General features: G+C 53.5%; 1 protein-coding gene across 5 annotated transcripts in view; it reads left to right on the top strand.

The window, feature by feature from the left end:
* CCDC33 (coiled-coil domain containing 33) overlaps nt 1–25,870 on the top strand; it is a 105,988-nt gene that overhangs the window by 33,979 nt on the left and 46,139 nt on the right. For all 5 annotated transcript variants that reach the window (XM_070575236.1, XM_070575222.1, XM_070575215.1 and 2 more), the window contains 8 exons: nt 2,760–2,893; nt 6,941–7,050; nt 8,676–8,792; nt 12,114–12,205; nt 13,422–13,542; nt 18,531–18,660; nt 19,303–19,436; nt 20,400–20,471. In XM_070575236.1, coding sequence (XP_070431337.1) covers nt 2,760–2,893; nt 6,941–7,050; nt 8,676–8,792; nt 12,114–12,205; nt 13,422–13,542; nt 18,531–18,660; nt 19,303–19,436; nt 20,400–20,471 — 910 coding nt within the window. The remainder of the gene's footprint in view (nt 1–2,759; nt 2,894–6,940; nt 7,051–8,675; nt 8,793–12,113; nt 12,206–13,421; nt 13,543–18,530; nt 18,661–19,302; nt 19,437–20,399; nt 20,472–25,870) is intronic.

Here is a 25,870-nt window from a genome sequence, read left to right as displayed (position 1 = left end):
CCGGTCTTTGATGTGTGTTTGAGGAAAGGGAGGGGAGATGCTTGCTTAACTCTTTCTCTGCCTGGACGAAGTCAGCACCGGTGGTAGGCTCCCTTGGCCTTGTCCATGGCCTTTCCCATCTCTTTCCACCTGGAATTTCTCCTGCCAGACATCCAGGAGCTTGTGTAGAGAAGGGGAGGGGACAAGAGGCTGAAGACATCAGGAAGGTGGAAGACAGGCTGACAAGTACATGTCATGGGTTCCAACCTGAATTCTGTCACTGCACTCCTTGTGACTCAGGTCCATCTTTCACCCCTTGGTTCTGTCTTCTTCATGCACTGGGAGGCCCCCACGGATACAAAATACCATGTGCCCATGCAGGAGCAGGCTCGAGGTCTTGGAGTAGAAGGACTCCTTACACACCTCCTTGGAACACTGCCTCCCCAGATGCATCCACCTTTCTGTTGCTCTCTTTCCTCCTTCCTCTGTTGAGCACAGTTCAGGGAGGAGTGGAGGCTAATGCAGAGTGGGGGAAGGGACAGAGCAGGCGTAATGATAGCTGGTGAGAGGCTGCTGCTGTGAGCTCTGAGGCCCCTGACTGTGGGGGCAGCTGTCGAGGGGGAGAACCAGGGCCCAGAGTGGCAGGAGCAAGGGCGCAGACTGCACCCCCCAGTCAGCAGAGGTCACAGAGCTGGGACGAAGGGCCCCAAGCGGGGTGCAGACTCAGCTCAACTGCCCTGCCAGCCTTGATGGCTTCTCTGCTTCAGCCTGGCAGCCTCCCATGTGCCCCTGGGCCAGAAGGGCCCCTTTGCAGGTGTGGGGAGGCAATGTGTGTGGATGGGCACACGTCTGGGAGATGTACCCCTTCTCATCTCAGCCCTCCCTCAGCACCTCCCTTTCTCCCCCTCATGCTGCCCTCAGTCAGGTCCCTTTAAGAAACACCCAGGCTGTTTTATGTCACAAATGAGGGAATAACCTGAACTGGGGCCTTCTGTGTGTCAGGAGCTTTACATGCTTTCTTTCCAGTCCTTACAGCCAGTGTCCGAGGGAGGAAGCAACTGAGGCTCAGAGTGGGGAGCTGACCTGGCTACGAGATGACTGTGAGCTCAAAACCTGGTTCTGTGTGGCTCTGAAGGCTGTGCTCTTTCCAGGTCTCCACACCTTAGTCAAAGCAGCCAGAGACCCCCAGCTGCAGACCCAGCATTAGGGTCGTGATGGGGAGACACTGGGCCAGGGCAACTAAAATGATGATGATGATAATGACGAACACTTTTATGGTGCTTAGCAATGTGTCAGGCACTTTACACATATTAACTCACTTCATGCCCAGCACAACCCTGCGTTATCACCCCCACTTCACAGATGAAGGAAGTAAGACACAGCAAGGTGACATAACTGGCCCAAAGTCATGCAGCTAGTAAGGTGTAGAGCTAGGATTTGGAACCAAGGTGGTCCAACACCAGGGACCCTGTTGTTATCACCATGCCACACTGCCTCTCAGTCAAAGCAGAAGGGGAGTCCTCGGTTGACCCCTGGAGCTTGGAGACCAGACTCCCATAAGAAAGGTTGTCCACAGGAATAGGGCTGTGACAAGTGTACAGCAAGGAGCCAGGCCACTGTGTCACTCAAGTGCAGAGGACTGAGGAAGCAGTGAGGGCCAGATGGTCCAAGAGGGCCTCCTGGAGGAGAGGAACCAGCTGGCTGGGCAGAACCACAGGCTGGTGCTAACACAGAGGCAGATTGGCTCTGAGCTTCTGGGACAACTTCCTGCCCCACACTCCCTTTGGGGGCCTCTGGGACTGGGACCAAGGCTGGGGAAGGCTCTGTCTCTGCTTCCCACCCTGGGGTACTGTTTGCGTGGATGCCTGCCCCTCCCGAGGAGGGTGTGTGGCTCCCCACGCTGCAGGCTCCCTGGGATGACTCCTTGCCCGCGATTGCTGCAGTTAATGTAGCAGCACCGTTTACAGCCCGACACAATAACCTGCACGACAGAAGTATTAACTCTCTCACTGAGCTGTTTGATGGCTCAGGATCTCAGGGACACTTACTCAGATACCTGTGGGATGCACTGGGATGCAGAGGGCCCAAGCTCCCACCTCACCTTGGACAGCCTAGCCCTGCATGACCTGTGAGTGCTTAAGAGCCAGAAACCCCTCACCACCCCCCCACCCTGCCCCATGCACAGCTCCAGGTGCCCACCCCAGGGCCCCGCACACAGTGGCTGCTGCAGACGCCAGTAGCATGTTTGTGCTCCATTGAAAGGGTTCAGAGCTGGGGGAGCTGGGCCAAGCTTTGGGAATATGGACCAGAAGCTTCAGGAACTGAAGGTCAAAGGCGAGGCCGGCCAGGTGGGCACCCACCACACAGCCGCCCTGTGCAGAGGCTTCTCCTACTGAGCAGAACCTTGAGAAGAGGGCCAGGGCGAGGAGTCTGTGCACACAGGTGCCTGCTGGGGAGCTGTGCCTTGGCAGGGGCAGGAAGTCAGAAAGGCCAGGTGTCTTACCCACTCTCCCACCCCCGCCCTCAGCCTCTGGTGCCTGAGTCTACACGAAGGCCTCAGTAGTGGCCAGCGAGACAGTGTGGTCATGCAGACAGGCAGGGCAGCCAAGGAGAGAGACCAGGCGTCCCTTGGGCCTGAGATAACATGAGTGTCTCTGCCTGGGAGGGAGCTCTTTGTGCTTTGTCCACCCTCTGCTCAGATTTATGGACAGTGGAGTCGGGAGAGATGAGCAGTAGGCAGGACATCCTCCCTTGGACTCAGCCTGCCCTCCCCTCCCCAGGAAAACCACATCTGAGGAAGCGAAGAACCAGAACTCCAAGGCAGTCACATCTGTGACCTCAGAGCCCACCAAAGCCCCCAGCTGGGGAGACACAGTCAAAGTGGAGATCCAAGCAGAGGACGCAGGGCGAGAAGGTGAGGTGGGGGTGGGGGGTGCTGGTGTGTGCGGGAGGGGATATAAGGCAGGGGCAGGCCCCTCTCAACTCAGCTGGAAGCTACCTGAATGCCTCCTTGGGCTCAGTTAAAAGCACTTTAAAGAAAAAAAATCATAATACTGTCATGCCTCATCTCCCCAGCCTTCTTGAAAAATAAGTTGTTCCACATAAATGAATTTTCCAGACAATGAAAGCTTATCTGTTTTATGACCATTGTTATTATTTTCATGGTTGTGGTTATGGCCGTCTCCCACGGAAACGGCACGTTACAGCTTCCTGCACGTCCCCATGCATTGCTCACTGGAGTCACACCTCCAGGAGGAACAATGCTGCTCCCATGGCTTTGCTGAGAACACTGAGGTTCAGGGAACTTAAAATAACTGGCTCAAGCTCTAGTAATCAGTAAGCAGAGGACCTAGGACTCAGCTTTACATGCTCTCACTGTAGCTCCAGTGTTCTGGCTGCTTCCCTAGAATGGCTGTTTATCCTGCTGTGTCCTCCCCTGGCATTGCCAACTGTCAGACAGTGGTGTCTGTGCTTCCAAGGGTTGGGATCCACTCTCATAGAAGCTGCTTGATAGTTCTCTCTCCTTTATCCCCCGAAGCCTTTCCAGTCCCTGTGTTTTGGCAAATTTGAACATTGCAGGCAACTTAAGGTATCAGTATACATGCATAACACGCCACATTTGTGTTTTGATTTCCACTCTCAGGCCAGAGCTCAGTCTAGGCACACAGGAGTATTGACTGACTGTTGCCATGGTTACTGTGGGTGCTGGCATGGAGCACTGTCAGCACAGACCCACAGGTGCCCACCATGACTCTTGCAGTATCTAGTCAGAAGAACCTCAGGCCCCCGTCTTGCAGGTGGTCCTTCCCTCAGAGGACAGGCTTTACTTCTCCCCTTGAAATCTCACCAGGCACTTACAGAACTCCTCGTCCACCTCACAAAGAGCAGAAAGCCAGCTGCTAAAGATGGTAAAAGAGGAGAGAGGAAAAGGACGAGGAGGAACATCAATGAAAGGGGAAGAAGCTTGTTCTGGGTCAAGCCAGAGGATTTTTTTTCTGCCTGTAAAGGAATAGGTGGGCTGTTGGGATGATTTGAGAAAATGTGAAAGAGGAGGGAAAATTGACCTAGGATTTCATGCAAATGCATGTGTGCATCTGTGTGTGAATGTCTGCGTGCTAGTTCTTGTGCATATGTGAACACTGTGTGTGTGTAAGTGCTTGTGACTGTGTAGGCATGCATATATATATGTCTTGCATGTGTGTGTGTGCATGCACATGTGTAGCGTGTGTGTGTGCACGCATCTCTGTGGCTGGCCGGATTAGAGGTTGTAGTGAGTGGACCTGGGCTGGGATCCTGCCCTAAGTTCTACACATCCAGGGTGAGTCCAGGAAAGGGTGTGATGAGTCAGTGGCCTTGGGGCCCATCTGTGCAGTAGAGAGGGGAGCAGGACTTACTGCAGGAGGGACAGGGGGTGGGGAGGCCTCATGGGCAGGCAGGGAATATCGGCAGGTGCCTCTTTGCAGATTGAAGTAGCTGGATGCTTGTTGGAACCTGGTTGGAACCGGTTGCTGTGGTGATGTATGCGGTGGGGGGTGAGGGAGATGGGGGCCAGGCCAAGAGGTGGGGGAAGGGTAGGAAGTAGCTCAAGGATGTGTTAATGAAAAGCAAAGGGGAGTTACACACCCTGTGTCAGGGCCAAAGCAGGCGACAGCAGAAATGGCAGAAACAGCTTATTGGCCACACAAAGGGAGCAGTGGGAGGCCAGAGGGGCACAATGCCCAGAGAGGAAACTGATGAGGCGTGTTTGTAGCATGGAGACAGGAGCAGGGAGGGATGCTGTCCGTTACCCCCAGCTACAGTTCCTCTGCGACTGCCCACATGGAGCTCCAGAGATTGGGGGAGGGGGAGAAATGCAGGACACTCCCCCCCCCCCCCACCGTGTTCAGCCTCAGCAAGGTCCAGCTGGATCTAGGGACTCAGGGCCCATGGGTAGTGGCCATGAGGGGCTGCAGCCTCCACAGCTACTGTTGTGGCTTTGGCTGAGAGCACTGGAATCCCCCAGCTAAGTTTTTTCAGTCTGCTCAGGGCTGGGTGAGTGTATGGAGTGCTACGGACGGTTAACAAGGAGGGAAATAGTGACAGCAACGAGGAGCGTTTGCTTAGAATTTTATAGCTTGAAAAACACATTCCCCTCCCTACAACAATATTAGGAGAGAGACTGTTTTTTGAAGTGTTAACGTTTTGCAGAGCAGGAACATGAAGCTCAGAGAAGTTAAATGACTGGCTAAAGGTCACAGAGCAAGTTGATGGGTTGGTACTAGAACCCAGATCTGCTGACTGGAAATCCTCTGCCTTACTCTACTTTCTTCAAGGCAGCCTGAAGTCCTTTTGGTGCTCATTTTCCACTCTTTCCTTTGATCACGGATCGCATGTGGCCAGCTCTTGAGGGACTTTGGCAAGTGTCTTTCCCTCTCAGTGCATCCAGGGTAGCTCTGAGGAGGAGGAAGAAAGGAAGAGTAACCAGAAAAGCCCTCAGCTTCCTCCTCCAGCCCCTCATCCAGATGACCCACTCAGCTCCAAGTGCCCCAGCAGCCCTGGGCTCCGAGCCTGCTGCGCCTGCTGAGCTGGCAGCTGTCCGTGGTGCTGAAATGTCCTTGTCTCAAGAAGAGAGGCAGAGTGCAAGGGGCTACCCAAGAGTCTCCCTCAGGTACGGCCTGATCCTCCCTTTCCTTTTCTTCTCCAGATCTCTCCTTTATCTCCTTCCCTCCTCCATCTTCCGCATTCCTTCTCCCACCTCTTCCATCTTTCTTTTCCTTTCCTCCTTCCACATCTCCTCTTCCTTCTCAAATCATAGACTTCCAGAGTGGGAAGATGCCTCAAGGGTCACCAACTCCAGCCTCTCCCATCAGCCATTTACCAGCTGTGTGCTGTTGATCAAGTTATATAACCTCTCTGAGCTCCAGCATCCCCATTTTAAAAACAGAGATGGTGACTCCTATGTAAGGGATTGTGGTGGGGCTTTGTTGGAATAATGGCTCAGGAGCACCCATCCCCATGCCTGGCATGCAGTAGGTGCTCACTAAGTAGCACTGCCATGATTTTTTGCAGGTCCTTGGTGTTATTTATCCTCAAAATTCATCCCAATGTTCATGCATTTTATGACAAAACGTAGTCTCTTTGGTGGGAGTTTTCTAAGTGGTGCATTATTCTTAGTGTTTAGATTAGTTTTCATTTTCTTGGAGTAGACTTTTATTGACATTTGCATTGAAAGATTTCTTTTTTTTTTTTTTTCTTAGTTTGGCACCTGAGATAACAACTGTTGCCTATCTTCCTTTTTTTTTCCTGCTTTTTCTCTCCAAATTCCCCTAGTACATAGTTGCATATTTTTTAGTTGTGGGTCCTTGTAGTTGTGGCATGTGGGACACCACCTCAGCATGGCCTAATGAGTGGTGCCATGTCCACACCCAGGATCTGAACCAGCGAAACCCTGGGCCACTAAAGCAGAGTGTGTGAACTTAACCATTCAGCCATGGGGCAGGCCCCTGAAAGATTTCTTGAGCAGATTGCTTTTTCTTACTGAGCCTCAGTTTCTCCATCTGCAACATGTGAGAGAGAATCCCTCCCCTTCCTGCCTGAGAAGCCAGTGACCAAAGGAAGGAGCCTTAGTCCCTGAAAGGGTACTTACATGTGTGTCTCTGTGAGTGCACATGTGTGTCTGTTGCCATCAGGGGCTGGACTCGGTTCTGTGTGTGTCCATCTCTGGGTTGGGAGTTTCTGGACCACAGGAGAGAACTGCATCTTTGGGTCCTAACAGCACCTAGCATGGAGTCTTGCCCTGTGCAGGGGCTCAGACAGTGCTTGTGAAGTGTGCATGTGTGTGTTCCACACATGTGCATACATGTTGATTCCTCAATGTGGCACCTGCTCCCCTACTGTCAGCAATGTCTCTCACCTCACTGGGAGGGACAGTGGTCAGCTAAGCCCAGTCCTGACCTTGTGCTCATTTTTTTTCTCGCTCTAGATGTAGTCCTCAAGGTGGTAGACAACAAAAAGAAAGAGGAGCTGTTGTCTTACCAAATCCCCATCAAGTACCTGCGTGTCTTCCACCCCTACCACTTTGAGCTGGTGACGGTGAGTCAGAGCTCTAGGCTCTGGGCCCACGTGGGCCTGCGACAGGTAGGGAGAGAGCAGGTGGGAACCACCTTGATGCCCACAGCTCTGCCCTCAGAGCATCCCAGGGCATCCCATGTCCACCCTGTAGTATGACAAGTCTAGGACCATGTGGGGCTCAGGAAACACAGCTCCTGGCAGGTAGACAGGAGTGATTTCCATAAGATTTTGGAATTCTCCAAATTCATCTCCATAAAACAGCCCAATTAGCTTAGAACATCTACCACATTAAATGAATACACGAACTAAAGGTGTATTCTGATTTCATATAGGTTGAGAGAGTGGGGGTGTATCTAAAAATCAAAGCAATATGGTATTTACAGAGTACCTCCTATGTTCCAGTCCTGGGCTAGACACTATACACACAGTCTCTAATGCTCAAGGTGAATTGTAGTTGGCAGAGATAGGACTAGGACTCAGAGAGAGGACCCCTCTCCTCCTGGGTCACAGAGCAAGAGAGCAGCAGAGTCTAGGGTGAGCCCAGGTCATGATGTCTCCCAAGTCAGTTCTTTCTTTGCTGCCTCCATGCACTGCCATGGCAGGAAGAAGGCCCAGGAGAGTTGGGGTATGTGGGAGATAAAGTGTTCCCCAGAATGCACCCATCCAATGGACAACTGCGCATGAGCCTGGAGTGGGGAGCCTCAGGGTCCCTCAGTCCATGGCCTGAATGCCCCCAGGCTAGCTCCCCTGCCTGCCCCTCTCCCCAGTGCTGATTGGTGGAAAGGAGAATTCACTGTCTCACTGCTGAAGTACCTATTAAGCCCCTACTGTGTGCCAGGCACTGGGCCAGAGATAAGCAGAAGCATCATCACCTCCCCCCCCCCCAATGTGCACTCAGACATTTGTAGTGGTTTAGAGTAAAGAACAATGTGAAGTTAGATTGTCTAGAAGCAGATCTGCTGCTTGCTTGCTGTATATCCATAAGGAGCTGCCTAGGGGTAGGCCTCCATTCCTCATCAGCAAAATTAAGACAATACGCCTCTTTGCGTGGCCACTTGGAAGATGGCATGCAATAATGGGCTTAAAGCCCGTAGCAAGGTGCGTGGCACACAGTAGGTGCTCAGTTGGGGTTAGTTCCCCTCCTCCCTCCCCTCCCAGGCCTTGGCATTGCCCTTCTTTCCAGGAGACTCCTCAAACATGGCCCCAGGGGGCTTTATCTGCCCTAGGCTCCGAGGAGAACCCCAAGCCCAGGGTCTCAGGACAGGGCACCAGGGGCAGGCAGGGGAGCGAAGACCCAGAGAGGTTAGTGACTCACCTGGGAGACAGGACTTCAACTGTAATTCTGGGAGCATCACCCATCCTCCCGGGTCTCTGTCCACTTACCAGGCCTTGTTATCACATCTTTACAGAGAGAGTAGGAAGGCTGTGGTCCTTGTGAGGGCGATGAAATATTCAAATAGAAAAGGGAAGATTTATTATATTGATCTCCTTGGAAGGGCTCGCAGGGACCATGAGCTTTAATTATCAGCTCGGAGTCCCAGTGGAGCAATGCCAAGTGATTGTCTGTGGAGGACTGGATTTATGGCCAGGTCTGTCCCTTAGTCACTCTCCTTCTTGTGTGTCTTCTTCCCCCACCCTGTCCCCAGCCCACCCAGTCTGGGAAAGCTGACAAAGACACTGCCAAGACCCAAGTGTACGCAACAGTCGTTCGGAAGAGCAGCTTCATCCCCCGCTATGTTGGTTGCAACCACACAGCTCTGGAGGTGCTGGGCTTGGGGCCCTCGGGATGTGGTGGGGCGGGAAGGGACCAAGCTTGGAGAGGCCCCTAGGCCCTGCCCTTGACCGCTTCTGGCTGGCCTGACAGTGTGGGGCAGGAGTATGAGAGGAAGAAATCAAGAAGGGAGAAAGCAACCAGGTCTTTCAAGAATAGTGGGAGCAGTTTGTGAAGAACAAGCTCTGGGACAGATGGTGGGGATGATGTGGACGGAGATGAAGATACGATGCCTACCCAACCTTTTCCAGGACGTTCCAGGCACATCGTCTTGCCCTAACCTTGCCCTCCCTCGCTCTGCTCCTCACACACCATGCAGGGACTGCTGCTGGACGGGAGGTTCCCGAAGCCTTCTGTCTGTCTGAATCTCACGGAGGGAGGAAAAGCCCCCTCCTTGGCCCACATTCCCTGGCTGTTTTCTCTCCTGTTCTGTCTACTCCTGGAGTAGTAACCCCTGACCTTGGGTATACATTCCCGAAGTGAGAGTTTTAGGGCCTCCCCACCCTTCCTTGAGTTCTGTTTCTGAAGAGGTTTGGCTGGTCTTCCAGGTAGGTGTTCATACATTCATTCAGCATCTGTTTAAAGAACCTCTTCCGTTTGCCAGGCCAGGGCCAGGCCTAGCTTGGGCATAGCTTCCACACATGCCTCCTCCCCGAGCCCCTGCCATTACCTTCTAACCCTGGGCCTTTCAGCAGCCTCAGGAGGACCAGTGATGCTCCAGGAAGATGTGGTCCAGGAACCTGGGCCCTCTGCATTTCCCCAGCCTTTAAACTGCCCAGGGGTGACAGACTCTAATCCAGCCATGGCCTGAATATGATCAGGGCACAGCCGGGAGGCCCAAGCTCTGGGCTTCCCTGCCCCAACATGGCTGATCTGACCTGCCCCATAGCACTGTGAGCTGGCAGGACAAGAAGTGTTCGTTAGTCCCATTTCACAGCTGGAGACACTGAGACCTAAGCGGAGTCTGGTATGGCAGCCTAGAGCTCCTGACCCACATCTCTGCATCCCCACAGCCACCTCTTGGATGCCAGCATGTGTCAGACCTGCAAGTGCCCTCTGCTCCCATCTCCCCACTCTCTTCTATCATGTTCTTTCCTGAGGATGGCCAGCAGCTTGCTTTCTCTCTCTCTCTGTCTCTCTCCCTGCGCGCCCCCCCCCCCTCCGCTGACACACACACACAGCAAGGAAGAGTGACAAAAGCTTGACTTTGCTGTCCCCAGGTCATACCCCACAGGGAGGAGGCCACACCCACAACACCTAGGCAAAACCTTGGCCTGCAGGGGGGCCCACTGTGGATTTGCCCAACTCCCCTCCCAACCCTCTGACTCATCCCATAGCATCTGGGCCCCTCAGCCTTCCAGCCCCCACCTGCTCCCCTGCCCTGGCACAGATGTCTTCCCTGTCTGCGCCTGATGGCACAGCGGGAGAAGAAATTGCTCTCTTCCTCCCCAGGCTGTCATGAGTAGGTGTGCTTGGGCAGCTGTCTCATTCACACCTGACCATTCAGTACAGAACAGTTGTAAATTAGTTCCCCCTACTCCCAGACTGCCCCTCAGCCCTTATACCTTTTGGAGTCCCTGTGAGCAATAGGGTTTGACAGTGTTCCAGTGAAATCCCTCAAGGCCAAATCCCCACCCCCATCCAAAGATTGAAATGCCACCATCAGAGACTCAGTCCTTTGACTTTGGTGAAGGGTTTCAATCTCTGGAGCCCCCAGTGACAGCTGAAAGGCCCAACTATTTTAAGCCCCAATCAGCTCACACCTGTGTGGAGTTAGCTGGCAAGCAGCTGAGATGGGTCCTGGCAGAGGGGCTTAGGGGAGGGTACTGAGGGGGAGGAGAAAAGAGAGAGGGACCCAGGACAAGATGCTACTGGCAGGTCTTCTCCTCCTATTGAAGGTCAGAGCTAGAAGGTCCAGGGAGAGTATGGTCCAACCCCTCAGTGTACAAGTTGGGAAACTGAGCCCCAGAATGGAGCAGCGACTGGCTGTGGTGACAGTGACCCAACTGGAGTAGACCTGGCAAGGGCCTCTTCCCGTCCTGAGGGCTGCCTCCAGCGTGCCCCTCAGCCGTGTCCAGAGTCCCTTCCCCTTCCTGCTTTTCTTCCCATCAGCACCACATAATTAGGATCCCAGCCATCCTCCAAGACCAGCTCAACCCGCCCCTCCCCAAGGCCACTGACTGTCTCCTCCCGCTTCCCCACCCAGGTCTCTGGGGTTCCCTGTCTCTCACTCATAAACACAGTCAACTTGTCCCTCCTCTTCTCTCCTCTTTTCTTCTTCATAAACACAGCACTCATTTATCCCACAAACATATATTGAACTCCTACTCTTTGCCAGTTTTTTGCTAAAAGCTGGGAATACCACAGTGAATGAGATGGACATGGTCCCTGCCCCTGGGGACAAATGGTTTGAGTCAAATGGACAGAAAATAAACAAGAAAGAAATTAGATTAAACACAAACTATGATGGTGCTATAGAAGAGGCAATTCAGGGGCTGAAGGAGTAGTCAGAGAAGGCCTCTCAGAGGTGGTGACATTTAAGCTCTAAAGGAAGAGAAGGAGCCAGCTACTGAGTAAGTGAGGGCAGGAGTGGGGAGTCTAGGCAGAGGGATCAGCTTGTGCAAAGACCCTGAGGCAGAAACAAGTGGGGCATGTTGGAGGAGGGAGAAGAAAGAGGCTGGAGCAAAAAGAGTCCTGGAAGGCTGGCAGCAGATGTGGGCCGAGGGGCAATGGGCGAACACCTGCAGGCCTTGGCTATCATGGTAAGAATTATGGAATTCATTCCAAGCGTGGTGAGGTGGGAGGTGCTCATTGCACGGCCTCAAGCAGGGGAATGACGTGACTCAATTCATTTTTAAGAAGGCAGTTTTTGCCACTGGGTATCAGATTGCCTAGGAATGGAGATGGGTTTGGGGCAGGAGTAGAAACAGGAGCCAGTGAGGGGTCAGAGAAGTAAAAGGAGCCCCAGGAATCACAGCTGGAAGGAGTTGGGGTGAGGACTGAGGGGAGAATAGGAGCCCATTGGCGAGTAAGGGGTGAGGGCCAGGAGCCAGGTCAGAGCTGCTTGGGATGGCAGTGTTCGGGCACAGAATGTGTGTCTTCTCTCCTGCCTTCCATGCCTAGCCCAGGGTCTGAAAGAGGGCAGCCTTGAGCAGAGAGAGACCCGAGTGTGGCAGGAGCAGGCGGGAGCAGGTGCAGAGGTGTGGAGGCAGGGACGAGCCCGTTGTTGGGGAGGAAGTTGTCAGGCGAGCTGCCCATGTCCCTGAGAGGGCCCAAGGCCCCCAGGGGCTCACCTGCCTCCTCTCTTCCCCAGGTCTTTCTGCGAGGAGTCAACGAACCCCTGGCCAACAATCCCAACCCCATGGTGGTCATTGCCAGGGTGGTTCCCAACTACAAGGATTTTAAGTGAGTGGGGCCCAGGTGGGTGTGGGCAAGGAGCAAGGGGAGGGCAGAGGACAAGGAGGGAGAAGGCTGTCATTGCCACCACAGGCCATGATTCCAGGAGCCATAGAAACCTGCCCATCCCAAGCCTTTCAAACCTCCCCACTGGGTCTGAGGTCCCGGGAAGCTGCCCACAGCCCCTAGACAGGGGCAGTTCAGACCTCTCCTGAGAGCAGGCTGGGAGGGGAGCCAGTGTAAGGAGGAGGAGAAGGTGTCTTCAGCCCCTCCAAACCTCCCTCGCATCTCACCCCCATCACATCCACAGTTCCCCCTGCCCCACTCTAGTTCAGGGTCAAGCCTCCAACCCATGGTTGTCCCCAAAGGAGGCAGGCTAAGGGTCAACTCAGAACATCATGACCTTTAGCCCTGCCTAGGAGTCCCTTCCCTCACCATCTTGGAGGTCTCCCTGGCCCTGCCCTGGCTCATCCCCGTCCTCCCCAGACCCCTTTTGGGGCTTGGTGGATTCACATTCCTCAGGAGGGGATTCAGGCTGGTTTGGCCACTGGAGGCTGCACACTGCAGTGAGTTCCCCAGTGAACATATGACCTCTGTGACAGCACCACCTCCTGGGGGTCAGCTGTCTGCCTCTGTCACTTCCACTGACTCTGATGGCCCAAGAGGACTCCCTGACTCATCTGTGCCACCTGTTGAGTTCTGATGACCTGTGAACCCGCCTTGCTTACAGGAGGAATGAAGATGACTGATGTACTCACTCAGTGCACAGATGCACACACACACACACACACACACCCTGAATCCTGCCCCTGCAGCCTCCATATCCCACAAGCCTAAACTGGGATTCCCACCCTGGGAGTGCATCACTCTGGCAAGTCTTCCACAGGTGAGGCAGGGATGCAAGGCCCATTTTAAAGATGGGGCAGCTGAGGCCTTCGGATGTGGCCAAGGCCACAGTGAGTCATGAGGAAGGGAACCTGGGGGCTGCAGCCCATTTCCTGACCAAGATGAACTTTCCCAAGGCTTTGGGCGGCGATAAGAAGGACCAGGGCCCATCACCTGTCCAGGTGTCCAGGCCTGAACTACGTGGGCCACTGCACTCTCCTCTCTCACATCAATCCAGAGCCCACGTGGGAGCCCTTGGCTGCCAGGCTTGGGCACAGAGCCAAGTGTGCCAGACACTCGTAGCACTCCTGTGCTGACCCCTGTCTCCTTGCCTCCCCAGGGTCAATCAGGTAAACCAGGACCCGACATCCCTGGGGCTGCCCATCACCTCACTCTCTTTCCCTATCCCATCCGTGATAAACTTTGATGTTCCTCGAGTCAGCCAGAACGGGTGCCCTCAGGTATGGCTCCTTCCCTCATTCACTCCTCCTCATTCACTTCCTCATTCCCTCTCACTGGTTCGTAACTCACCCACTCCTTCAGTTATTCACTCAGTCAGTCGGCTGTTCACGTGACTGTTAAGAGTGTACTGAATCCTGCCGCATACCCAGGGCCATGCGCGTCTCTACTGGGGAGAAGCGGCCCTCAGGAACTCTCTGCCTGGAGAAGAAAGGAGCCACACATGTGAAAAGGTTAAACACTAACATAAGATAATCTTTAATCTAATAACAAACCAGGAGGGACTGTCAGAGCTGTAAAAATCAGAGGAGGGAAGACACAAAAGGACAAATACTGTGTGATTCCACTGACATGTGGTACCCAGACTGGGCGAACTCAGAGACAGAAAGTGGCACAGTGGTGCTGGGGGCTGGGCAGGAGAGAATAAGGAGTTATTGTTAGGTGGATACAGATTTTCTGTTTGGGATGATGGAAAAGTTCTGGAGATGGATGGTGGTAATGGTTACACAATGTTGTGAATGTATTTAATGCTGCTGAATTGTACGCTTAAAAATGGCTAAAACGGTAAATTTTATGTTATGTATATTTTATCACAATAAAAAATTTTTTTTTAATCAGGTATGAGGGATGTGAAGCCTGGGTGATGAACGCGGGCATCCAGTCACAGGTCTCTTGAGTTTTCAGTAGGAAGGGTTGGTGTAGGGCGATTGAGAGCAAGAGCACAGCTATGGGTGTGCAGGAGGACTGGAGAGGAGGGGAGTGTGTTTGAGTATGTTGGGAAGTGTGTGCAGATCGTGGCTGGGTCCAGCGGGTAGCCAGATTAATCTCTTCCCATAGTCTGCACTTCAGTGGGAGCTTGCCCCACATGATGGTCCCAACATTTTCCTAGGCCTTGAAGAAGACACGGGTGCCTGAGAAGTCCTTCCTGTTGTCTGCCCACCAGCGTTCATGTCTGGTATGGCAAATATAGAATGAGGCACCCCTTTAGAGCCCCAGCCTTCAGTTAAAGGCAAAGACATTTGAAGAAGGCTCAGACACGGACAAGAGTGATGGTGCCAGGGAGGGGTGGGATGAAGGGGGGACCCTAGGGACAGAGGCTTCAAACTCAAACCAATCCTCGGCCTGATTTCCCCAGAGTCATCTCACACATGGCCCTGCATTTGCCCAGAAAATTATGAACCAATCAGCAGGCAGTCTCGAGGGGCAGCAGGCGCTGGCTGCTTTAATGAGTGAGCCCCTCCCACCCCCAGGCCCTCTCTGGCTGCCTTTGTTGCCTAACTAGTCTGGTGGGGGAGGTGCCCCTGGCCACAGACTTACCCCCAGTGCCTCTTGCATGTGTGGACTCGACGCCAGAGGTCTAGCAATGGCAAGACACTTGTTGAAGGTCACCTGGCACCATGGCGGTTGGGCCAGGTTGAGAGCTCACTGGCAGCTGGCATAGAGGTGTCCAGGTGCCAGCAGTGAGAAGACAGGGGCAAGCTTCTGTGTCACAAGGTGGAGAGAAGGAGGGAGTGGCCAGCACCCTACCTGGAAGGGGCACCAGTCAGCAGCCCTGGGCTCAGTGGGCACTGCCATCTCTTCCTGTCTCAGGCCCTATGGCCAGTCTGTATCCAAGCTCTCATGGGGCCCCTTTCCATGCTACAGACCCAGCTCTAAGGCCTGCCTCATCTTCTCTTGTCTAGACCACGACAGCAGCCTCCACTAGGTACGCCCCCATCTGTCCTGTGAGAAGTAGCCACAGAGCCCCCCACTCAGGGCTGGACCCTTCCCCTGGACCCTTCGTCCTATCACCGACAAAGCCCTCACTGTCAGCCAGGTACACAGACCTTGTCCCCTCCAGCCACCTAGCTCACTGTTCCACTTCACACAGGCTTTCTCTGCCTCCACTCGATGTGGCTGTTCTGCACGCCCATACTATCCTCTCTCACCTGCCCCTCAGCCTGGAATGGCCTTCCTCCTTCTTACCTACTGCATGATCCCTCAGGTCCTCGCTTCCCCAGGTCAGAAGTCATAGCTTTCTCCCCAGACACCCCAGCTCCCAAAACTCACAACTTGCTTAGGCCTCTGCATGGATCAAAGTGTGTGTGTGTGTCTGCGTGGGAGGGAGTGGGTGTCCTATCCCCTTGGAAGAAATGAGCTCCAGAGGGGAGCAGGGGTTGGCTCTAGCTCCCCCACAGGCCGTGCAGCACCCCAGAGGCATCCAGCGTGGAGAAGCCCCCAGTCAACATTTGCTGAGTTCAGGTGAATTGAACTTCCACCCTCACAGAATATCCCTTGTCTCCTTCAACCCTCACAGCAGCCTTTCAAAGCATGGAGCATAAAACGTTTTCCCACCGGACAATGACAAAGCCAGGTCCCAGAGAGGGGAAGGGACTTGCCAAAGGCCACACAGTGAGGTTGAGGCAGACCTGGGCCCAGAGCCAAGGGGTCCTAACTCCCTTGAGGCCCCACCCAGCCCCACTCAGCTACTCTTCCCAGGATGCCGCCACTACACCTGGGCAGAGCAGGCAGTGTGTGGGTGGGTGTCGGTGTGGGTATGGTGGGCCCCGGGGGAAATGGAGGAGGGCCCGTGGGCCCATGTGAGGAAGGCTGTGTTGCCAGGGAAGGCAGGTCTGCCTCAGTGGCTGGGGTTAACGGCTTTGCTGAAGATCACAGCTGAGAGTCAATCCCATTCCTTAATTCCACAGCCCGCCTTGGCCTTTCCCGTCAGCATCTGTGGACAATAGCTTCCCCTTCCCCCACATGCCCCCAGCACCTTCACCAGGGCCCTGGCATCAGGCTCTGAAGGGAGTTTAACCTTGATTCCTTGCGACCCCGCCCCCCAATCCCATACACACACAGGAGAGGCTGACCCTCCCTCCCCAATTCTAGGTCCAAAGGGATCTTTCCTGAGGGACTCATCCTGGGAAACCATTCAGGGAAGGAACTGTCCTTACTGGGCAGGCAGACACCATTTCTTGCTTTGTAGATTCCATTTAGACACATTAATAGGCCCCAGAGAGGACAACCAGCTTCCATTAAATACTCTTCTTCCGAGGAGGGGCAAAGATAGGGCAGCAGGGGGCTGAATCCCAGGTCTTCCTTGAGTGCCGCAGTGCCTGGCAGATGGTCCAGGCTATGTGGGTGCCCCTCTGGCCCCAGGAGAATGAGATGGCTCTGAGTTGGGCATGGTTTGAGGATCAATCCTGAAAGGCCACTCCCAGGCTTGATGGCCAAGTGGCTGTCCCTAAGCTGCCACCAGAGGCTGCTCTCAGGAACACTCCCAATCAACCCAGTCACTGTCCCTGTGTTCAGGGCCCCTGGCCCCGAAGTGACTGCAGCTTATCTCCCCAGGGGCAGGGGCAGACACAGCTGAGCCTCAGTCTGGGCCTCGGAGAACAGAGCACGCACATTAGTGAGATAGGCATCAGGGCCCTGCTGCCGCAGGGGGAGTGGACCCCCACTGATGCTTTGCCATCCTGCATCAATAACTCCGGGAACTGGTGGTGCATTTGTGCTGACCTTTTCGAGTGATGACTGATTCCCACAGGGGAGCAGGAGGTGGGAACAGGAGGTGGGAGCGGCTGCCTCTGTTGCTGACAGCCCCTGGCTGGGGGCAGAGGCAAGGCAGCCCCTTGGAGAGTCTGCGCCAGTGACCCCCAGCCCCTCCCCGTGTTGGGACCGTGGTGTGACAGGCTGATGCCCCCATGTCCCATGCCCCACTCCCCACCTTCCGGCCTTTGCAGATGCTCGACCTCTCACCTGGAGTCCCTCCTCATTCCAGGCATCCTCTGCACATGCCATGCTTGGTGCCGCCTCCCCATTTTTGCTTAGGCTGTTTTCCCAGCCAGAAGACCTTCCTCCCTTCAACCTGCCAAATCTTCCTTCAGAGCCTTCCTCAGGTCCTGCTTCCTCCAAGACAGCTTTTCTGATCACCCACAGGAATGTCTCATACAGCCCTTTATTGGGGCTCTGTAGTTAATGCTTTCTTATTTCATTGTTCAAATATTGCCTATGTGTGTGCCCCAGCTGCTGGCTTCATGTGCCGTCAAGTCCCCCGAATGCCCCATGAAGACCCATCGTGGGCTCTGCAAGGGTCTGGGAAACCTGTGTGAGGCAGAGAGGGGCTGGGACAAGGGTAGGGGTCATGTCTAATTTGGCGTCTATGACACCACCAGCCATGGGTATGAATGCTGATGCAACTCTTAGGAAAAGTCTACCCATGATGAATCCAGTGCCTTAAAATACATGTGTCCTGTAACTCACCAATTGCATTCTGGGTACTTGTACTGAGGAAGTAATTTGATACAGAGCTATGTGTCAAAGAACATTCAACATAGTGTAATTATAGGAAAAACGGGAAGGGAGAGACCAGGGCATGTGCACACGACAGAATATCCTGTGGCAACCAAAGTCGTGGCTAACAACTGTCCCTAGGACTCTGGATAGGCTTAGGTTCTAAGAGTAAATGAGAGCCCGGCCCGGTGGAGCAGCGGTTAGGTGCGCACTTTTCACTTGGGCGGCCCATGGTTCACCAGTTCAGATCCCAGGTGTGGACATGGCACCACTTGGCACACCATGCTGTGGCAGGCGTCCCACATATAAAGTAGAGGAAGATGGGCATGGATGGTAGGTCTGGGCCAGTCTTCCTCAGCGAAAAGAGGAGGATTGGCAGCAGTTAGCTCAGGGCTAATCTTCTTCTTCAGAAAAAAAAAGAGTAAATGAAAAATGCGGGATATTGGGATGACAATTATGCAAAATAGGCATAGGGAAAAAGGTGGAAAGAAATGGTCTTATGAACAGTTGTCTTTAGTGTTGGAATTTAGGTGGATTTTTTAAACCTTTCTACTTTTCCATATTTTCCAAAATTTATTCATTAAGTGTGTATTGCTTTTATATTTGGGACAAATGTTTATGACATACATAGACACTTACACAACCAAATATCCAGCCATCCCTTGATTTGGGAGAAGCGGTGGCCCCACTACCTGCTCCCACCTTCTGCTTTCAGCTGTCCAAGCCCGGGGGTCCCCCGGAGCTGCCCGTGTGGAATCAGTCCTTCCTCTTCCAAGGCCGAGATGGAGCCACCACCTTCTCAGAAGACACAGCCCTTGTGCTGGAGTACTACTCCTCCACCTCAAGTAAGTGCCACCTGGTGCCACAACAGGGCAGCCATGCATCAGGACAGGTGTATGAAAGAGTGTTCAGCCCATCCTGCCTCTGCCTCCTGCAGGGATGGGTTAAGGGGTCCAGGTCCCAAGGCAGCCTCCCAGTGCATGCAGATAAGTGGGGAGCGCCTGACTGGCTTCCTTGTCCAAATGGCAGCTCTAGGGCAGGGGCCAGGACGCGTGGGCCTTCTTTCCATAATAGATGCAAGCGTTTTTATTGCACCACCCCTATACACCTCTCAGTGAGGAGGGAGGGAGTGGAGCCCTCAGGGCTCACATCCTGTGGGGTGGACAGGGTTCAGAGACCAGCTGATCCACAGTCTTAGTTTCACACTGTAAGAATGAAGCCCCCAAAGGTCAGAGACAAGGGAGATCAGTATAAATACCCAGACACAACTATGTTTAGAGTTGGCCTTGAACTCAGGAAGCCCTGAGGAGAGAGGAGAAGGAAGATATTTGTACAAGAAAAGGCCAGGAGGCAGGAAACAGATGGACAGTGTGGATGGGAAAACTAGATGTTGGGTACCAAAGGATGGGGCCCGGGTGGGGCCTCAGACGCTGGGATCCGGGAAGTGGGGGCTTTGGCGGGAGCCCCAGCTGGTCCCTCCCTCACAGTGAAAGGCAGTGAGCCATGGACCCTCAGCAAGCCCCTGGGCGTCTCTGTGTTGCCGCTAAACAGCCGTTTGTACCGCAAGATGCTGACAGGAAAAGGCCTGAATGGGCTGCGTGTGGAGCGGCTCCCCATCACCGTGAGTCCCCCACCAGGGACTGGGCCCACGGCGGGTCCACCTGGTCCCAGCCGCCCCACCCTGCTCCACCTTGCCCCACCAACATGGCAAATCTGGCTTCTCCAGCAGCTTCCACCAGGGCTCCCACCAGGGAAGCTGACCACTGTCAGGTGTGAGGAGCTCTCCTGAACACCAAAAATCTAGGCTTGTGATGAAATTGCCCGAGCGACTTGAAGAGAAGCACGGGGAGGCCCTGCGGGAGGGCAGCGAGAGCTCAGGCCTTTAACCAGCCGGACCTGCCTTCAAATCCTGACTTGCCCTAGTCCTCACTATAGAAGCTGGGGCAAGTTACTTAACCTCCCTGAACCTGAGTGCCCATCTCTAAAATGGGAGCAGCTTGCCTGTACACAACCTCTCTGCATAACAAGAGAGTCAAGAGGCCAGGCTCCGGAGCCAGACTGTCTGGGTCCAAATTCCGATTCCACCCCTTACCAGCTCACATGACCATGGGAAAACTGCTTAAAGTCTCAGTGCTGCAGTTTCCTAGTCTGTAAAATGGGTGCATATTAATAGTACTTTACTCATAGGGTTGCTGTGAGATTTTTTGAGGAAATACCTGCAAAGCACACAGAACAGAATGGGTTCTCAATAAGAATTAAGACGTTATAGTCATCATTGTCTATTTCTAAGCTACCTTTTTCTCTGAAATACTTCTGGCCATGATGATGCTGTAGATCTCACAATTGAGAGCTTCCTGACTCTGCCGGGAAGCAGGTCTGGAGGTCTGGGCAGGTCTCCGGTGGAGGTGGGAGGGTGGCATGGCAGTGGTGAGGGGCAAGCAGAGCCAGGAGACCACCTCCCGCCTCCCTCCCACTCTCCAGGCATCCCCCGCAGCAGGCACCTTCCTGGAGAATCCAGACAGTGGGTGGAATAGAGGCCGAAGCTGCCCTAGCCAGTGTGGTCCAACTGTTTCCTTCTCCCCAGGACACCTCGCTGAAAACCATGAGTGGTGAGGCCCCCACGGTGGATCTCTCCTTCCAGCTGCTTTCCTCCGAGGTAAGGCTGTGGGTCAGGGGAATTTCAGGGCCTGACAGTCATGTGCCAGCTCCTGTAGCCCCTTAGTGGGCTCCAACCTCCTTCACAATTGCTGGTATTGTTCAGGGGCTGGGGCCAGGGGCCCCTGGGAGGAGGGGACTGCTGCTTTGGGTGAAATGTCTAAGGGTGATTTGAGGCTCCAAAAATCCAGAGAGAAAGGTGAGATTAGGAAGAGAAGAGTTGAGAGCAGAGGGCCACCCAGATCCACTCAGTCTCTAACTCAGCCCAAGCCAAGCCTGGCTCACCGGGATCAAGGTTCTACAAGGGTTGAACTAGGATATCTTTTTCTGTTGCCAGGTAACAAATTCCCACAAACTTAGCAGCTTAAAACAACACCCATTCATTCATGTGCTCACACTTCTACGGGTAGGCAGTCTGTGACAGCATAGCTGACATCAAGATGTTGGCAGGGGCACAGTTCTTTCTGGAGGTTGTGGGGAAGAGTACTCCTCCAGGCTCATATAGGGTCTTGCCAGAATTCAGTTCCCTGCAGTGGTAGGACTGAGGTCCCTGTCTCATTGCTGGCTGTCAGCTGGAGGCCTCTTTCAGCCTCTGAAGCCCACTCACACTCCTTCTCCCAGTGCCCTCCTCCATCTTTAAGCCGACAGGCACATAGGATCTCCCTCACACTTCAAAATTCTCTGACCTCCTTCTCCGCAACAGCCAGAGAAAACTCTCTGCTTTTAGAGGGGCTCCTGTGATGAGGTCAGGCCCACTCACGACCACCCCTTCTTAAAGTCAATTGTGCAGTATAATCACATCATCACAGGCGTGGTGGCTCATCACATTCACAGGTTGCAGATTTGAGTGTGGAATCTAGGGGGCCCATTTTTGGAATTCTGCCTACTACAGCTGGGTTGGTCCAAGTGGAAAGATAGCAGGGACTGAGCTCTGCCCCATGGATGGGAGCTCTTCCTCTACACCTGGGCTCTGAGTCCAAATTGGACCCTGGTCATTTGGCTCCAGTGCACCTAGCAGGCACCTGCTGGAATTTTTCCACTTTGCTCTCTGTGATGCTGGGACAGGTGTGAAGCTGGGATGTGAGCAGTTTTGGACGATGAACCCAGGAAATGCCTGGAGGGGCTGATGTCTGGGTCAGCCCACTCCTGACAGCTTCCCATGCCAGGAAAAATAGCCACTAGCTCTGGAGTGATACTTGGCCCTGTCACCTTACCTGTGAAGAACACAGGGAGTTCCATGGTGTAGGGTGTATGGGGTATATCTGGGAAAGTACCAGCCCCCAAGTGCCTCCCCACAAGGCCTCTAGTGAGTGCCTGAAACCTCCCATTAGCAAGCCCCGATGTGGAATGTTCTGCATTGCCCTCTAGAGATTCCTCTCATTCCTGGGTGGGAGGGAGTTTGTTAGATACTCCCTGACATCCCACCCCACCCCCCAAACTAGGTGTAGGACCAGGAAGGTACTAAGAGGGGAGGACACAGAAGCAGCAGAAGACCCCAAGAAAGGGGAAGCATGGTCCTTTGGAAAATGTCACAAAGTTCCCAGATTGGAGCTCAACCCTCCACGGCCTCTTCTTGAGGTCTGAAGTCTGCCAGTGGCCACTGCCAACCCCTTCCTCACCTCCCCCTGCCCCCTGCCCCTTCACTGGGGCACGTGTGTCCTGAGGACTGAAAGGAGCATCAAATGCCCCTGGTCAGGGCACTGGGGGACCCAGGCAGGCAACAGGCAGGTGGGCAGGACACTTCCCCAGTTGCCCAGGGGCTGGGCACAAAGGTCTCGGTGATGAATTATTCACTGGAGCTGTGCTAAGTGCAGAATTAATCCCTTTCCTTCCAGCTGGCGGCCTCACTAAATTATCCCTCCAAGTCATGCGGGAAAACGCTGCCGAATTCATTTAGCTGCTGAGTGTTTTGATCTGGGCCTTGTGATTTTAGCTTCCCCTTCCCCCTAGCCCCCTCCCCCTGCAGGCGGGTAAGAAGAACATTCCGTAATGGATTTCCGAGAAGAAAGGAAAAGAAAGGGGATCAAGATTGGGTGTGTACCAGGAAAATAGTACTAGAGGAAATTCAGATTCTGCAGCCTAGAATTCATACACATACACACTCTCACACAACTGCATTCAAATATCTGCACGCGGACAGTCACATATGCATAGATATGCACACAGCGCATGCACACCCCCTTTGCAAGGGTGTACACATTTAAAGCATACATACGTGCTCACACACACGAGCAAACTGACACCAGACATTTTCACACCTGCACTGGCACACGCAGAAGCTAAATTTCTTTTTTCTTTTTTTAAAGATTTTATTTTTCCTTTTTCTCCCCAAAGCCCCCCCAGGACATAGTTGTGCATTTTTAGTTGTGGGTCCTTCTAGTTGTGGCATGTGGGATGCCACCTCAGCATGGCTTGATGAGCGGTGCCATGTCTGTGCCCTGGATCTGAACTGGCGAAACCCCGGGCTGCCGAAGAGGAGCGCACGATCTTAACCCCTGGGCCACAGCGCCAGCCCCAGAAGCTAAATTTCTTTGTGGCTAAACTGTTTCTTGGTGAAACTCTCTGAGAATTGGCCAATAACTGACTCGCTTTGATTCTAGAATCTCAAAGTCCAATTTGGGGCCTAAGTATGAAGTGCTAATGTGGGTAGACTCGGCATAAGGTTTTTGCAGCCATAGCACCTATCCATTCATTCTTTTATTCCATATATATTTGATGCGGACCAGAATTTTGGCTGCCCTTGTGGATTGCAGTGAGGAGAGGGAGGGGCTGTTGACCATGGAGCCCATCTGCCTTGAATTCCCCTCATCAGGATTGGACATGGTTCTCTGCCAGCGTCTGAGCCCCTTTGGCCTCCTTCTCCCTGAGGGGTGGCAGGAGAGTGTGGAGAATTGAAGAACAAGTCAGATGGCATTGCAGCCAAGTCTAAAGGGCCCATCCCCAGCTCATCCCTCACCATCACCTTCACTGTCATACCGCCATGTCCGCCATGCAGCTACAGATGTTTATTGAGCACCTGCTATGTAGCAGATACTGTCCTGGGTTTTAGGGATCTTACGTTGAAGAAGACAGAAAAGGCCGTGTCTTCATAAGCCTGCGTTCTTAAGGAGCAAGGAGTGTGGACCAGACAATGAACAGATCAATTTATGAGCAGACGTCAGCTCCTGAAAAGAGGCCTGATGAAACCCAAACAAGGTGACAAGCTGTTGAGACTTGAGCTGGTATCCGAGTAAGGTTGTGAGCCAAGCCGCCGTAACATCCATCTCATTGTTCCACCTAAGGCGTTGTCTGCTAATTCATGGTGGACAGTACCTGGCCTTCATCTCTGCAGTCCAGCCAGGCGGACCTGGGCCCAGAACTATGGCTTCTTCCACTGTTTGTTTATTTATTTAAAAAATTATTTTTTTGAGGAAGATTAACCCTGAGCTAACTGCTGCCAATCCTCCTCTTTTTCACTGAGGAAGATTGGCCCTGAGCTCACATCCGTGCCCATCTTCCTCTACCTTATATGTGGGACGCCTACCACAGCATGGCTTGCCAAGTGGTGCCATGTCCACATCCGGGATCTGAACCAGCAAACCCCTGGCTGCCAAAGCGGAACATGCGCACTTAACCGCTGTGCCACTGGGCTGGCCCCTCTTCTACTGTTTAAATGAAACACTGCTCAAAGCTCCAGGAGCCACTGCCTGAAGACTGGCCATGTTAGAGTCCTGTGGACATGCCAGCTGCAGGGCGGGCTTGTGATAATGGGCCTTTCAGGGGCCCCATCCATGTGGCTAATAACTCCATCTTAGGAGCAACTTCTTGCACACGGTCAGACATGCTACAAAGAGGAAATACTTCAGAAGAAATGAATAAGCATATCCTGTTTGAGTACCTCCCGCTTGAGGACACAACCTCTTTCCCATGGGCCTCCAGGTCCGGGAAGTTTGGGCACAGGCCATTCTGGCTAATTGACATTTTCGTGAACAGGCTCCCCACACCCACCACTTCCACATCATCCCTTCTCAGAGCTCTGGGAACAAGAGCACTGTAGAGTTTCCCGATAGGCAGAGACTGCAGAGGTGTTTCTCAACAGCCCACCCTGGATAGGACTCTCCTGATAACATCAGCCATGGGCAATCATCCTAGCCTCTCCTTTTCTTGCCACGACAGAGAGCTCACTACCTCCTAGAAACAGCCCATCCCCTGGCTCAGTGGCGACAACCAATAGAAACACTCACCCCAGAGCCCACCCTGTCCCAGGCTCCTGGCTCTGCCCCCTGGGGCTGCAGTGCAACCCCAACAAGCCTCCTGTTCTGGTTCTGGGGACACGGGCACACAGTCAGCTATCCAGCACGCTATCTCAGTGAACAGTGAGAGCAGGTGGCTTCCTAGGTCGGTCCATTGTGCTTGAAGCTAGTTCTGCTAGTGCTGGGTTAAGCTTTTTCCCTCTAGTGGGATTCTCTATGAGCACCTGCTGCTTGGAGTGACCTGCCTTAAGCTGGAGTTGTCTGTGTAGATTAAGACATGTATAACTACACATAGATATACAAAAACTAGAAAAACACCTGCATATACACAGAAAACTTCTCTTTATTGCACATTCAGTGGGGGTTGGTCTTGGAGGTCCATTAGGCTCAAAGAGTCCATGAGCCTATGGCTGCTCCATCTGTACCTACTTGAATCAACCTTTGGTCTCCTCCATCCCCACTCTGATGTTGGCCTCTTCTCTTTGAAGAGTATAGCCGGATCCCCTGGGAGTCTATGCTTCTCTGGGCTACACAGCCTGCCTTTTTTAATGCACTGGTTTCCAGATCCTGCAGCATCTGGGTGCTCTCCAGCTTGCAGACAGTCTCTTTTAAGTGAGGCCCACAACTGACCAGCTTTCCTAGGCTGACCCATGTGGATTGGAGCCTGGCATGTACACAGGAGGTGCTCATTGTGTCAGCCCCTGCCTCCTTGCCTGGAAATGTGCTCCTGTGAGGTGGGACAAGTCCATGCAGTCATCTGGGTGTTTAGCAACATGTCCCCTCTTGGGGCTGGGATTTTGGACCTACTCTTGCCCGGGTAGGGCACCAAGACACCAGGTGGAAGTAGGGCCTCTCAAATGGTGGCCACCCCCTGCTCCGCCCACAGCCCTAAGAGATGCTGGAAGGACTTGAAACCCACTGGCTTCCTTGGATTTTGGCACAGGGAGGGTGCATTTGAGGAGAGGAGGACGTGGCACCTGCTGCCACCCACTGAGGGAAGGGGCGCTTCCCACAGTCCCATCTGACCCTCCTCTGTCCCTGTTCCCCTCATAGGGAGGGGCAGGGTGGGTCTTCGTTGCCATGCAAAGGGCTGCTCTGGTATTTTTATTCAAACTAGTTACAAAGCTCTCCCTGGAGACCAGCCCAGAGTGGGGACAAGTGGCTGTTT

Source organism: Equus przewalskii, chromosome 1 (assembly GCF_037783145.1).
Source record: "Equus przewalskii isolate Varuska chromosome 1, EquPr2, whole genome shotgun sequence".
Lineage (NCBI taxonomy): Eukaryota > Metazoa > Chordata > Mammalia > Perissodactyla > Equidae > Equus > Equus przewalskii.
Note: the sequence above shows the minus strand (reverse complement) of the source record. Positions and strands in the feature narration are given on the sequence as shown.